Here is a 16,086-nt window from a genome sequence, read left to right as displayed (position 1 = left end):
TATGCGCCCATACAATCCCGCTGTATGAGTGGAAATGAAGGTGTGATTTTTAGTGTGATACCCCGTATACTTTGCTTAGACAATCAACAGTCCACCGGCAGTTGAACAAATCAAACCATACGTTGAAAGCGGGCTGCGGCGCGGCAGCGGCGAGCGTGTCTCTCGCGTTCTTCACCGCGCACAGATCGTGGTATATCTCCTCGTCGTGTATGCGCGCGCAGTAGCTCGCGTATTCACCCACGTCGCCCGCGGGAGGGGGGGAGGCGCTGCGCATGCGGTGGCGTTAGTGTAAGGCCTGAGTGCACGCTCATGTGGGGCGCGCAGCGGGGCGTGCGGCGTACATGTCAAACAATTGAAGCTCATACAAGTGTCGACAGTTTGACACTATGTACGCAGGCTCGCCCGTCCCGCTACACGCCACGCTCGGCCTTACACTTATGGCTAAGCGCGACAGCGGTGAGCGGCGGCCATACATTGGAGCGAGACACAGCGATGGGACTTTTCATTCGCACGTATGGCTGCCGCTCACCGCTGTCGCGCTTCGACCAATGTCGTGGCTGGGCCGTTAGGCGCTATTTACACATACACACCACTAGCATCTCCTGAGCAGTGGTGTAGGCAGTCAACCACTAAGAGAACCCACAGGCAATTAAAACATTGGAAGAATAAGGCCCATGGCTAGATGAGTTCACGCTACGCCACTGCTCTCGCGTCGGCGTGTATAGTCACCTCTATTACAACTTAAAGGCTCCCACAGCTTACCAGTTCGCCAGGTGATATCAGCCTGTACGTTATTCGCCATCATATGGGTATCTAAAATCTAAACTGACAGACTGATATAGGTAGTCCGATGAAGTGGTAAATTGTGCAATGTAATCAATAAAGCTGACTAGTGAATGACGTTAAAAGATGCTACTGAGGGGTCTGTGTCAGTGATTAGCGCGAGTTCATAGTGCTTGGGTAGTGGCAAATGTGCCCGCACAAATCACTAATCAATGTGTAAATAGGGCCTTAGCGATTTAAACGGGTAAGATTTGGATAAAGTTTAGACAATTTTAGACAAACTAATTTGACATTCAAAATGTCAACTTAAATCTTGCCACCTTTCTATAGCAACCAACTATCTTATTTTTTCTAAACAACGTCCAATAAAGGCCTTTTATCCACGGATAGGCGGAGTACACAAGCTACGCATAGTTTTTAAATAGGTCTAACTAAAACCGATAAATCCGCGCGTTGAAGCGATAGGTTGCAGTGTCGTTATGCGCCTGCATACAACGCGGAGCAACTTATTTACCAGCGTGTTATACTACACGAACTTCCAACTAGGCGTTTACAGTGTTTAGAACAACCTGGGTGCGTAGCCGAATGGCACAAACGCTCACGAAACGAAACGCTAGTAGATATCTATCCCTATCGCTCTTGCGTATTGGCGCGACAGAGCCGGACTACGTTTCGTTTTCGTTTGGCGTCGGAGAAATGCCATTCGGCTACGGGGCCTGACGTCGTACGTAATAAAGTGTGGCACCTGAACGATTTATTTAGTTTTTTTTACTTTGCCTATTTGTCTGTCCCACTGCTGGGCAAAGGCATCTCCCTAGGTCTCTATGACTCCCGATCCTCTACTATTTCGGATTAGGATAGACATCTGATATTCATAGAAATCCCCACACTTTTTTAAGTAGGTTATGCTTCATGTAGGATCTAAATGATTATTTATGTATTTATTTCCATGGAATCCACGGCGTGGATAAAAAGCCTCAGCGTACCCGTTCAATTGCAACACAAGCAAAAAATCTGTAATTAATCAAAAACAAGAACTACAACTATCATTCATAAATCAAACTCTACTGAAACAAGTAGCATGGATGAGTATTTTTGCATTTATCAGTACATAATTAATTTCATTTCAATTTAATATATAACTTTCATAAAACAGGATTAATATTACACATGTAAATAAAATTAACTATGTACTAATTTCTAATTAATTCATACTTTAAATCAACGCTTTAACAATAAGTAATGTAAATTTCAATAAATACACAATTGTACAATAATTACATTATTAATAGCTACTTACGCTACAATTTATTCCATTGTGTGATAGTAACTTATTTTATTAAAAACCTTACATACAAACATGAATTCTGAACACACTTTTTTTGGACATTCATAATTATAAAAAAATGAAGACTTGTCGTGGCAGAATCTTAAACGGTTTTTTTGAAACGTTGGAAGTATACATTATATTTGATATGAGTACAATCGTAACCTAAATAAAATTATAGATATAGTGTATAGTGAAACATAGGGATTATGTTAAGTCCCTATTGCAAGCAAGATTATAGTTAAATCGCGACAGCTTGCCGGTGCAATTTAAAGGCTCGAGAATACAATAAGTAGACAATGTTTTATATTTATAACACTTGGAATTAAAAATATTTATTTTGTAGAAAGACAAAAAAAAAAGTTAATTTTACTACAGGGCATTTCAAACCAGTGATGTGCAAGTAGCGGAAATTTTCCAAAAAAATATTAGATTTCTTGAAAAATTCACGAACTTTCACGAAATATAAAGGGAATTTAAATTTATGAAATGGAAACTTTCCATCCATACAATTGTCCATACAAAGTATGGAAAGTTTCCGAAGTTTTCCTATGTGAACATTTCAGAATTATGGAAACTTACCGTCGGCACATCAGTAAACAAACCCTCGGGAAAAGCGATTTCTATGACTCCCGGTACGCCTGCGTCACAGTATAACCTGCAATCGCACACTTACTGAGCAAGTGTGAAGAAAAGAAAAGAAAAACTATTCTTTTTTTATTTTTCCATTATTGGCTACTTAAGCCCCCCCACTCTCGATGAAAGAAGTTCGCTAATGGCCGACTCGCGTGGTTTAAATTAGTTTACATTCTTAAGGCACTGGTCCCAGCGCAAGCTAGTAATCTATGAGCTATCGGCTATAAAAACGAACAAAAGATAAGCATAAGCACTCCCGTGTACATAAAAGAGACAGAGTACATATTGATAGTTTACCGCGTAGCGAGTAACTATAAACATCGCCGTTTCTCTTTTATTTACACGGGAGTGATTATCTTTTGTTCGTTTTTATAGCCGATAGCTCACAGCTTCCTAGCTCGCGGTGGGACCAGTGCCTTAGTATCCGTTATAGAAAATTGCATACAAGTCATACAACAGAACATCAATAGCTTTATGAGAATTATGAGCGTGAAAACAATAATTTAATGATTGCTATTGAATATTGTTTCTAGTTATTTATAAGGACACCTTTGTACAAATTCTTGCGAAATTATTCCTGTTCTTGATTGTACATGTAATTTCCTACGATCTCTATCTCTAAACAAATTTCGATAATGAACAGCGGCAAGGTTATAGATGAGCAAATGTTTATCCATAGTATATTCACGGAAACTCACGAACTTTTCATGCTTTTTTCTACTGGCGAACTGTTATTCGTCATTTACAGGCTCGTGCATAGATCTTTAAAACCCTACATAAAAGTCTATTCCCCAAAGCCAGCGTCCGCCGGCTTTTCGCGCATGCGCGCAGTAACGAAAAAAAATGAAAACGCATTGTATGGCTCTGTAGCCATGGCAACGCATTGTTATAACGATACTGAGCGCGTGCGCGGGATGGCTTTGGGCAGCTGGGCTGACAGCGCAAATCTTTGCGTCAAAATACAGGAATCAGTGTGAATTTTGAGAAAGTTATTCTTACAATTGGCTATTATTTATTTAATAATATAAAGTAACATGTGATTAAATGTGCTCAAAAGGTCAAAAGCCTCGCACTGAGAGAAATTTGCATGGTGAATTTAACAAGTTCGACTTGTTGCGGGTTTATCCGTTTGAAACAAAAGTATTTTAGTAAACGGAATAAATCACAATATTGATGAGTAGTAAGTCGAATTTGTTCGCACGACAAGGTCAAACTTGTTAAAAGATATTTGACTGAATCAGCCAAACATATGTTTAAAACAATATGTGTCATGTTGCTGTTATAAAATCGACTTGTTGATTCAAATGACGAATAACTTGTAGAATGTACTACTTAGTTACATTTAACAAGATCCAACTTGATGTTTGAACCAAAGAACACGTAGGCCGCCTACCGTAGGCGCTATTTTAACTAGAAAACTTGTTGAACGAACATGAAAACTGGGTGTTTTTTCTCTCAGTGCAGCATTCAATCCATTTAATATTGATCTGTATGCATCATATCATATTGAATAGTTTGTGCATTTTTATTTTTATTGGAAAAATAAATTTGTTTTATTTTCAAAGTGACGTAATACTTGTTATACCTATGCAATTATTTTTGGTTGAAATATCGAAACATCGTTCGAAGTGGGTGTAAAAATATATATTAATAGGAACGGCTGAGTGTATGCGTAAACAAATCGGTTTTGTTAGTAAATACGGGTGGGATCTATTTTAACAGATTTAAAGGTGTTTCGCTGGAGAGTTGAGATTTTGTTTCAATATTACTTAGAGGCTACTTTAAACGCTAAAGTAGCTACAGTATGGATGCCGCAAGACGGACGAGGATCTGGCAGGCCCAGGCGGAGATAGCGGGATGACCCGGGGCCTGTTTCTCGAAAGGTACAAGCCTTGTATTACAAGTGTGTTTCCATGACAACCCATACGATTTGACAGTTCGCGCACTTCTAATACAAGGCTTGTACCTTTCGAGAAACGGGCCACTGGACGTATATCTCAACGACTGGCCGGAGATCGCCCAGAACCGGGACGAGTGGAAATCAAAGAAGGAGGCCTTTGCCCAGCAGTGGGACACAATATAGGCTTGTAATAATTACTTAGAGGGATATTTAGGTCAAACACCTGTCAGAAAAAGGTCACGTCTGTGGACAAAATAAATAAGTTAAACGCGCTTTAGTTAGCGATAATTCCCGAAATTTCCCGAGAACAGAGAAATCTATGGAAAACGTTCTCGGAGATTTTCAGAAACGTCCTCTGTGAGCTTAAACCTTTTTGTCGCAAATTCGAAAAAACTTACGTTTAATCATTTAGTACATAATTAAAAGAGAACGTTCTTGAGAAAGTTGGAAAATGTCTGGAGATTTCTTCGAATAGGAATACGGAGAAACGAGAACCTAATTGGCACGTCACTAACTGTAGTCTTATCACGAATTTGGCGCTGATAGGTAAGTATATTTACTAGCATCTGTGTCATATGTCATATACTTTATATACATCCCGCACTGGCTTACAAGTGGGAGAGAGTTGTCTGAGAAGTAACTTACGCAGAAAGCGTTATTGGTAATGATAAGCAATAGAAATCAAAAATAAAATAAAATAAATAAATAAATATTATGGGATATTCTTACACAGATTGACTGAGTCCCACGGTAAGCTCAAGAAGGCTTGTGTTTTGGGTACTCGGATAACGATATATATAATATACAAATACTTATATACAAAATGAATTTATTTACCGGTGATCTCGGAAACAGTTCTAACGATTTTCCTGAAATTTGTTAAGTGGGGGTTATCGGGGGTGAAAAATCGATCTAGCTTAGTCTTAGGTCCGGGACACGCGAATCTTGAGAGTTTTCAAAATCGGTCGCCCAGGAGGGTTAGCACATGATTGGCGCGAGAGTATGTCGCCGCGAGATAGACTACCCGTCCTTATAAATATCATTAATACTAGTACTATTAGAAGAAGACGTGAGATCTATCTCGCGGCAATCATGTGCTAACCGTGCAGGTAGGTACTGTGCTTCAAAAGCGAACAAATCCAACCCAGTATCGAAAAGGGGAGCTTTCTCGAGCTTACGTCTCGGACGTGTGAGTAATCCCCAAGCCGCAACCTTTGCTCTAGAATATTCGTTGGTGAAATATTTTCTGTATGCAACGGTGGGTTCTTAGTGAAATGTTTTCTACGGTACACAAAGGTAATGGTAAAGCGGAGAGGTCTGTAAAGACAGCTAAAAGGGAAATAAATAGAATAGTAAGATACGGTAGATCGTGAAATTCCTAGGTATATTGGCATCGTGCGTGATGGAGTGGCGTTGAATGGAAATTATTATGAACTAACTTATATATATGATGGATATAATATTCAACTATAACGACCGTATGTAGAATTCAGATTGCACTCATATCCGATGATTTACATAAGTGGCCACGGCACATCTTTTTCTTTATCGTTTCTAGAGAATTGATTAAAATTGTGAAATTATATGTTTGTATCGTTACATAATGAAATAAATTGCAGGCGTAATAATTAAAGTCTAACCCACGCATCATTTCATATGAAAATGGCAGGTAACACAACCTATATAATGTAGAGACGGTCAACCAAATCATGGCACTATAAAAAGCAGCAAATTTGTAAAATGTAGTACTCACCGGCCAATTGTTTATAAAACGGGTGCCTTCTTAAACCTTGACGTCGCCGGAATCATCGCCGAGCCTTACTTAAAAATTGATTGAACATGTAGGGGCGAAGGTTTAATTCTCATAGATATTTAAAATTTCGCGCCATTTTTAAAGCCATGATTCGGTTGACCGTCTATAAAAGAAACTCATGCAGAGCGAAAACATTTCAATATAACACAAGCGGGCATTCGGTACGTAGTCGTTAAAATGATGTGTTCCAAATTTAAATAAATTTTCATCCCTTCGCACCACTCCAAGATAAAAGGCACTCTATGAGCTACTGAGTATGTTTCAATTTAAATCATACGCAATGATGACTTGGGACGTTTAGAGTTGAGCGAACTGACAACGTACCGGAATGCATCGCGTAAAAGCCTTCTGCACGCTTTTATTCCACCTTTCGTGAGAAATAGGTAAAGTACAATACGTTTATTTTACATTGTACACGTTTATTTGACTTGTAATTTGTATTATTAATAAATATTATGATTATGATTATGATCATTAAAGACGTATGCATTGGATTGACAGCTTTTTCGCTACAGAATTTACTAACTTTTATATTAATATTACAAACTGACATTTATTTTCTTGAATTTGGGAGTTATTTTTAAAACACGCTCTTAGTCATTACGATGGAAGACGTGGCGAACGCGCGGTTTTCTAGCATTTATTTAAATTACTTTGAAATCACTTGTATAAAATTTTGCTCGGCAGAAGTTTTAATCCTGTGTCGAAAGATGGCAGTCTACGGACTGTGACTACACATTTTACCTACCTACTTTGACAGTTTTTATATACATATACCCATACTCAATCATCTTTGCTAGTTATGTTACAAATTATACTACTTACATGGTTCTGAAAACTAAATATAAAACAGATAAATTTTCATAGTAATTGAGATAAACGACCACCCCTCAAGTTCCGCGCGCCATACCTTTTGCTTTCAATTAATTTCCCGGGTACACTCCTGTTTTAAGAAAATATTTTCAAGCTTAAAAGAGATTTTCGAGAAGATACTTCACTGCGAATGGGCACTTGTACGTACCTGCTTCGTTTTCCTTTTAAAAATATTACTTTTTAACCGATTACAACATCGATATCAGCTTTTATGGATATTTGTGTCGAGTCTTTACAAAAATTTCAAATTTGTAAGCGATAGAGTGGGACCTTAAAGGCCTTAAATGCTGCCCACTAGGCCCATCGAATCGAATCGCAAAAATTCGCCTTCATACATTTACTATGAACAGTGAATTCGATTCGACTCGTCGCCAATGGACAATGTTTCATAGTAAATGCATATTGTGCTTCGATTAGCCTAATGGACACTAGCCTAAACTTCGACACATTTCATCCCGCAATTTCTTATGAGTTATGTTATGAGCTTTGCACATAGACAGTTTTGTAAAAGCGTAGAGAAAGCTTTTAAAATAAGGGTTCCCTTTGTACCTTTTTGATACGGAACCCTAAAAAATATATAAATTATATAAAAAACACTTCACTAAAACCTTAAAACAAGTAAGAGCATTATTAACTACAAAACAATATTCACAACTGTAAAAGCACTAGAAAAACATGAAACCAATGGTCATTCTAAAACTAAAAACAATCTTAGAAAAAGTTCAGAACTACAATTAATCAAAAAGTACTACACAACTACATTTCTACTCGGAAGTACTATTTCGCTTTAAAATTAATATTGCTGTTGTAAAAAAGGTATTAGGTTTAAAAAAAAATCTAACTTTCATGTGAATTTCATGTAAAAATCATCCTGCCACATCAAATAATTTTAAACTGTAAAATTCTGTGACAATCAGCCGTCCTAGCCGAAGTCACAAACGTTTACGCTATGTGGCGACCGAATCGCAGTCTGGCTCAGTCACAGTATAATACGAGTAACTCTTCTAACAAGCGTACACCGCTCGGTATGCAAGTATGGGCGCCGTGTACAGTCGACTACAGAGATGTATCCACTTTTTCACCTTATTTATTTTATTGAATAAGGTGAAAAAGTGCATTGCATTGTAATAAGGTGGATACATCTCTTTGTAGTCGACTGTACGTACGCAACACATGTAAGCGGATGAAAAAAAAAACAATTCTCGTTTATTCTCTCGTTTACATGTGTTGCGTACGAACATTACGAACACGGCACTCACACATAGGTACATACCGCGCGTCGTACGTTTGTTAGAAGAGTTACTACTGGTCATATACCGTGGCTCTGTCGTTACTACAGACGAGCCCTAGGGAGAGACGGAGAGGAGACGAGCCTTATGAAGCCTAGCCTAAGCGATTGTGACATTGGCTAAGGCTAAAATACAAACTAATTAAAGCGATATAGTACCAAATATACAAAATCATTAAACTACTCACACACAATCTAAAGCGAGTTATAGGAAACCTTACAAATCTAAACTACAATGTACCTCAGAACCGAACAGTCGTATGTCGATCGAAAATGAGGAGAACATTTATCTTCTGGTTTCTGAGCGTTTTTATATCGATTATAACAATTATTAAGTTTAATTGTGTCGATACATATCAAAATCAATTAGGAGCAGACTTGAATTTAAAGTAAAGTGATTCAAATTTACATTTTGAAGTCAAAATTTATATACACACACATCCAAACCCCTATCCTGTTAACATACAGGCTGTAATTTATATAACAGACAATATTTAAGGACATATGCATATAGATCAGATATATTTACAATCGCCTCCTTAAACATTGTTAGCTTTTGGGGTCTGTAAATTTCCAGATTAAGATGATACGAAAATCTTTTTTGAGGAACATGTGTACACACATATTTTACATTTGGCTGTATGAAACTGTACAAGTACTACACTTTGACTTCAGAATGTAACTTTGATGTTAGCCGCGGCCGAAAGTTCACTAAAATATTGCACCAATTGGAACCCTAGGCCACTCTACAACCATGTCAAAATGACAAGCAGTAAGAGATTTCTTATAATCTGATTTACAACGTCGCTATGACATAGTTCTACAGTGCCCTAGGGTTCCAATTGGTTGAATGTACATATTAAGCTGGACGGTGAAGTACACTATTGACAGTTAGGTAGAATAGTAGGTATATTTACTACCTAAGTAAGTATACCTACTATTGAAAGATAGGTCATGGGTCACACACTGTTCCGATCGGGTGATTCCGTCAACGTTCGGTGCAAAATATAGCATTTTCACATTTTTGAGGTGGTATGTACTGGTACCCTTTGCGGGCGCCACCACAGATTACATAAGTGTTTTAGATTTTGGAGTTTTACTAATTGTTTTAGTCAATAAAATCTAATTAATATGTACGTTTTGGTTTTTCCTCCTGTGTTGAAAAATGTCGTATAAACCACGCGTGTACATTAACGCGCCATGAATTTTATTAGAAACTAGCTCTTGCCCGCGGCTTCGCTCGCGTTAGGAAGAGACAAAAAGTAGCCTTATGCCACTCTCCATTTCTTCAATTATTTCCACTTGACAATTTTCATATCGTCACTACTTTAAAAAAATTTCGTATCTCACACTGCTTCTCAAAGTTAAAACGCAGTAAGTCTATATGCATTCCATGCATACTTACTACAATGTTCTTTTTATTGACAGACGAAGATACAAGTTTTTTTAAAAGTAGTGACGACATATTTCTGGTCAGGCTTTATATATTGTATCGAACTTCATTCTAGGAATTCACGATGTATATTACAAGCAATTTTTAAGATTTTACCGACACATTATACGGATATTAAAATGAAATAGTTTAGTTCCACTTTATCATAAAAAGCTGAACAGATGTCGTATTGATTTGGAACGGTCCAGCTAGAAATCGTGATAATTTTACTGGAACATTCTAAGAATTGTTGTTTTGGAAGAAAGAAACATTTTATTGTCAACACAGCGCGCAATTAGAATAAAGGTTTTAAAGAAAGTAATGATTTACTAGGAATACATTGTTTTCGTCTTAGAATAAACTAATGGATCAATAAATGTTGTTATGCGAGCAGACATTGGCTTTAGCGGGCTTACATGAGAGGACGTTCAGGACAGTATACAAAAAGAGTGATCTATAACGAAGTTTTTTTGCAAAAACGTTTTTGGAACAAGCTTTTATCGCCGACTGTACCTTTCTTTCAACAGTCATCTGCTGCTTTCCGAGGCGTTTCTAAAAAATCCCTTACTCGATGGGGATACGACGTTTCATAATAGAGTTCCTATGACCACCTTTCTGCTCCATCATCAGATCAGCTCCATGATATCATAATATTGCATTGTCACGTGATTTACTTGTGTGCAAAATTTCAGATCATTCAGAAACCGGGAAGTAGGTCAAATTTAGCTTCTACGTTTTGACCCAAACTAACATAAGGTACAGCGGGCACATCTCGACTAAGGGACAATTGTAACTAATCATCTTTTCCATTATTACACTAAGATGTTGAGTTCTACATGTATCCACTGAACACGCCTATATATAACCGGTGGACACTCTATTTAATAATGCAAACATTGTAAAACATGGAAAATGGACCAGTTACATTTGCCCCCATCGAGATTTACCCCGCTGTACCTTACTAACTAGGCAAGTTAAATAAAAGTGTAAAAAGCTTGTAATAAAAGCTTGTAAATAGCGAATCCCGGCAAACGACGGGAAAACGCTAAATGTACAGTCGAGTTCATAAATATGTGAGCATTTTTCACCTTATTTTTTTTTTTTTTTATTATAAACTGGCCAGTGATTGACCTTAGTCGCACCTGATGGAAAGTGACGACAAGGCCGAGGTTGTAGCTCACTGGTATTGCAACGAATTAAGGTGAAGAAATGTACACATATTTATGAACTTGCTTGCAGCGGGGCGGGACGTGCGTGCATGTCAAACAATTGAAGCTCATACAAGTGTCCTGAGTCGACGCTGCATAGGTGGACGCACGCTCGCCCGCCACGCTGCACGCCACGCCAAACGCTGCGCTCCGATCCGAAGGTCTACTCAGGCCTTACACTAACTAGAAGAATAATGAAAGCCTAAGAGAAACAAATAACTTATCTACATCTACAAAAGAAACATAAATTCACCTTCTAATACCCATAGCTTTTTCTTCTAACCCGCGTCCTAGTTTCAGTCCTCTAGGACTCTCGATAAAATTGCTAGGCGACCACAAAGGCCTTTGTATACCTTTAAAGATCGCTCTACGTTCTACCTATTTGCGTTACGTAGCAACGCTTTTAATTTGCTATGTACAGTCAGTCAAATATATAAACACAGTTAAGAAATATGTATGCAGGACTTTATTGCAGAACATTAAGGTTGTGTTTACATATGTTTGACACTTTGGCTGTACCCATATCTTTGTACCTTAGGACTTCGTGTTAAGGCTGAAATTAAATCAGACCCAAAACTGCCCTGTAGTGAACTTTAACCAGTTGCAATAGGGTACAAGTTAAGCTAGTGACTGTGGATGATAGTGCGGTGGCCGTCCTCATCTCAATTAGTCTCATTAGCTGACGCTTCAACGCTCTCATGTTAGCCTGGTAGAAATTTGAAATCCGGACTATTGTAGTTCAACGTGGTTCTAGTTAGTTCTAGGTTATTTAATATTATTTATACCTTAAAACGAGCAATTCTTGTAAATTATATTTGAGGAATCTCGAAAACAGTTATAATGATTCAACGAAATTTAGACGTGGGGGTTGGCTGCTGCGAAAAATCGATCTAGCAATGTTCTCCGAGAAAACGCGCATTTTGGGTTGTTATATTTTCTACATTGTATACATTATCTGCTTTAGTTCTTTGTAATTTTGCTCGTTTGGAACTATATTTCCTCCGAGTGTTTTCGTACTTCCAACGAAAATAATTTGTTTTTCAGGATTAAGTAAACAATGAACCGTTTTTGAGGTTAAATTGTAGGGAAACTACACAGAGTAAGACCCCATTTAATAGTCATGTCATGATTGTGTATTTATTATTATCTGTAGGTATAATTAACTGTCCAGCTTTAATATGAACAGGCGGTCTAGTACACTTTGCGCTTTTGCGCGAGTCCATACTTGCAATCGCGATTGATATATGGGCATTATGGACTCGCGCGCGAGAATGCAAGTTGTGCTACTTGTGCTAAACCGCCAAGAATTAGCAGCTGTAAGGGTACTTTCCAAAGTTCCATTCTTGTACGGACGAGTTTGGGGTTTCTAGTCGATGCCTTCACTCGTGTTTACATAATGAATGAACAGGTACCGTAGCCGAATGGCATTTCTGCGACGCGAAACGAAAACGAAACGCCGCGAAAGGTAGTCTGGCCCTGTAGCGCCAATACGCAAGAGCGATAGAGATAGATATCTACGAGCGTTTCGTTTCGTGAGCGTTTGTGCCATTCGGCTACGCACCCTGGTGGGTTCAAACTGAGTAAGTAGCTTAGCGAGGCAATGTCCTCGCGAGGCAAACGATCAATGTAGACGCGTAGAGCCGAGGCACGTCTATATTGGCCGTTTGCCGCGCGTGCATATTGCCTCGCGACGTTGCTTTCTCTGCGTGAAGTCGCTTATTGAAAAGGTGTGTACCTTCATGAGTTTTATTTACCGTTTTTGATGTTATTTGGAATTTTGTTGACTACCCTTACTTACGCTAAAGTCTTATTATTAGTTGCAAACCGCACGTGTTAGCTTTATTATATAGGAAACAAATGAATCTTTCGCGCGTTTCACTCATCAAAACTACTAACACACAACTTTCTATCTGTAAACCATGTAATATGGTTTACCACATCCTCCTAAGTCCCAATGTTGTCGTTTTAAGTGAGACATTTGAATCTAAACTATAATGTACCAATGGAGGTCCTAAACTATAATTTTTTTAAACCTCCTTAATTTTATTTAAACAGCAACAACAGACGGATTGCGCCTTGCCAGTAAATTGCCACTCGAAGAAGCTCGGTCTATCTAGAAGTGCCTCGGGCGAGGCAAATGCATTCGCAGCCATAATAAAATAACAGTGTGTAAGAATGGTGCGAGTAAATGCGTTCCAACTTTTGAATTTCGAAAGTTAATTATAATTTCGAAGTTGGGCTATTTAAAAGACACCGTCCTTGTACTGTGACAATAGCTCTGGCGAGGCTCGTCTCTCTAAACTGCTTCGCGCGGCAATTACCTCACGAGGCTGCTAGTTCTATGACCGCTTAATAACTGTAGGATTTAAGAGGATAGATCACAAGCGCGGATCCAGCAGGTATGAGGTAAACAGGGTCAATCATCAACCACGTGACCTTGAGTATACAACTGGATCCGCCCTTGATGACGAGCCAAGTCACCTCAGGTAAAGCGGACGTGAACTTGACGTAGCACAGGTCCTCGTATATCTCCTCCACGCGGTCTTCGCAGGAGGCGCTGGGTATCGTGAACTGGACCCAGGGCACTTCGGGCGTCGTCGTGTGCGGGCATTCGAGTCTCCTCGGCGTTTCGAGCGAGACAGCGCTACGTGTTGGTAAAGTAGGTGTGACCTTTCGTGTGCTCATTATGACAGTCACACGTCACACAGGTGAAGTACCAGAGATGTGCGAGAATGCGTAGCGAGGCATCTGCTTATTGAAGAATGATCTAATATAGTTTATTGACCAAATACTTTATTTGTCTTTAGCGAAGCTTGTACTTTAGGCAAATTATAACTTGTCTTTGCTTGTCTTCAAATAAATGGTCAAAATTACATTAATAGAAATATATTTGGATTTGATGACCATCAGGGTTCGGATATCCAGTAGCATGGTAAGACGTTAGAGAACCATGGAGTCGATTTTAACATAAAAGTCAACTCATACTCATTCAAAAAGTTGATTATAAACGAAATAAATATAATTTGGAATTTAAATAAAACTATATTTTAAATGAAAAAAAAAAGACTGCCACACTATGTTGTATACTACGTAAAAACACAAGCAAACAAAAAATACGCACGTGACTAAATTTGATAAAATGGCCAGTGCGTCTACCGCAATAAAAGTCTGTATAACTAAGGTAATTAATTTCTCTTTCATTCATTGTCTTAACAGTTAACATTCAGTCATACAGTTTTAATAATTCATCGTTTTAGATGAAATTAAAATCTTTTTGTGACAAATTATACACATGAGGATGAGTATGAGTATAAATTAAAATTTAATGTTAATATCGACTCCATGGTTCTCTAACGTCTTACCATCCGAGATATATACGAGATACGAGAGATTTGTTCGAACCCTGTTTATAACAAATCCTTGTAAATGAGTGCCGCTTGGGAAACGAATAAGAACTGATTTAATATTCTGTTTGAGCTACGCACACGTGATTATAACGTTTATTACAAAAACACTCCCTCGCTATACTATACACCTCGCATATCTCTAGTAATCTGAGATACCGATTCCTTAAATATTTAATTTCATAAAAATGTAAACAAGGTTTTAAAAAAACTTTTTATAACAGGAGAATTTTGTAAATCCAATTGTGTTCTAAAACAATCTTTAGAAGCAGTTTAAGATGAGGTCGAGCGGGAGCAATATGTCAATTTTCGAACTAAAAAAATACCAAAATAATGTTCTTTTGTATTAGGTAATGTTGAAAACGTTACCTAATATATTGACAGTCGCTCTAGTTCTTGTATACATTAAATTTAAATATAGCGGACCTCGTCTTAAGAATAAATCTATAAATTTATGATATTTAATCATATTTATTATAGTGAAAATCAACTCATCAGACATAAGACATACTCTGCTTAGTAAAAAATAGTCCTGAAAAAAAAAAAGTTAGTACCGAAACAAAATATATATAAATAAAGAGAGTTGTAAAGAGTACTTACACGGACTGTAGGTCTTTGTAGATGTCTTCTTCTGACTGGGTCCTGTGAGCTGAGAAGGGCCTGCAAACAATGTTCTCAGTCAGATACTTGTGACAAGATATTAATATAATATATCAGTCATATCACAGGGCCAGCCGGCGTATTATGCTTCCAATTTTATCACTTATCCACATGGATAAGACATCTGTCACTCTCACACTGACATACTTGCCAAAGCGTGACGGAAGCTTTATCCACATAAATGAGTGACAAAATTGGAACCATAATACGCCGGCAGGTATCGGTGGGAGGGCGGCAGGCAGCTTCAAGTCAGTGACTGGCAGGAGGTTGCGTAGGATCGGGACAGGTGGCGATCTCTCATTTCTGAGGCCACGATTCACTTTGGATCACTGAGCACTGAGCCAAAATAGTTAGTTTATATGATGAACGTTTTTTTTTCTATACAAGGACGTTTTAAATAAAGTGGTCTCGACGGAAGGTGCGCCTTTATCAACCCCTAAATTTACTGAGAGTCTGATGAGAGGTACCTAAGAATGATAAGACGTGATGGAACTGGCGAATCAAAGACATCTTGATCAAAGACAACTTGATGCCTTTAGCAAATAGAGGACGGATCGAAGAGGTCCATGTCATACTCTATTACGCTATGTTGCGACGCGACAGACGATACGCCGACTTTCGGAAGACGCTTCGAGTTGGTTCAATAACATAATAGAAGATAAAATAGGTACTACTCACTTGATGCCCTTAGCAAGTGCCTCAGGGCATTGGCTGAGTTCGCCAAGGTGTACAGGACTCGATCGGATCGAAGAGGTCCATCTC

General features: G+C 38.3%; 1 protein-coding gene across 4 annotated transcripts in view; it reads right to left on the bottom strand.

Annotated features, from left to right (window-relative positions):
- The window catches only part of LOC125240623 (protein vav), an 84,591-nt gene that overhangs the window by 60,397 nt on the left and 8,108 nt on the right, over positions 1–16,086 (bottom strand). For 2 of the 4 annotated variants that reach the window (XM_048148595.1, XM_048148596.1), the window contains exons 3-4: positions 15,265–15,324; positions 13,742–13,904 (exon numbers count right to left, since the gene is read on the bottom strand). In XM_048148595.1, the coding sequence (XP_048004552.1) occupies positions 13,742–13,904; positions 15,265–15,324 (223 nt within the window). Of the gene's footprint in view, positions 1–121; positions 296–13,741; positions 13,905–15,264; positions 15,325–16,086 lie in introns of those variants that run through there. The other 2 variants (XM_048148597.1, XM_048148598.1) reach the window with 2 other exon arrangements.

This window comes from Leguminivora glycinivorella, chromosome Z, assembly GCF_023078275.1.
Source record: "Leguminivora glycinivorella isolate SPB_JAAS2020 chromosome Z, LegGlyc_1.1, whole genome shotgun sequence".
NCBI classification, from domain to species: Eukaryota; Metazoa; Arthropoda; class Insecta; order Lepidoptera; family Tortricidae; genus Leguminivora; species Leguminivora glycinivorella.
The sequence above is the reverse complement of the archived record's forward strand: the minus strand, read 5'-3'. Positions and strand labels throughout refer to the sequence as shown.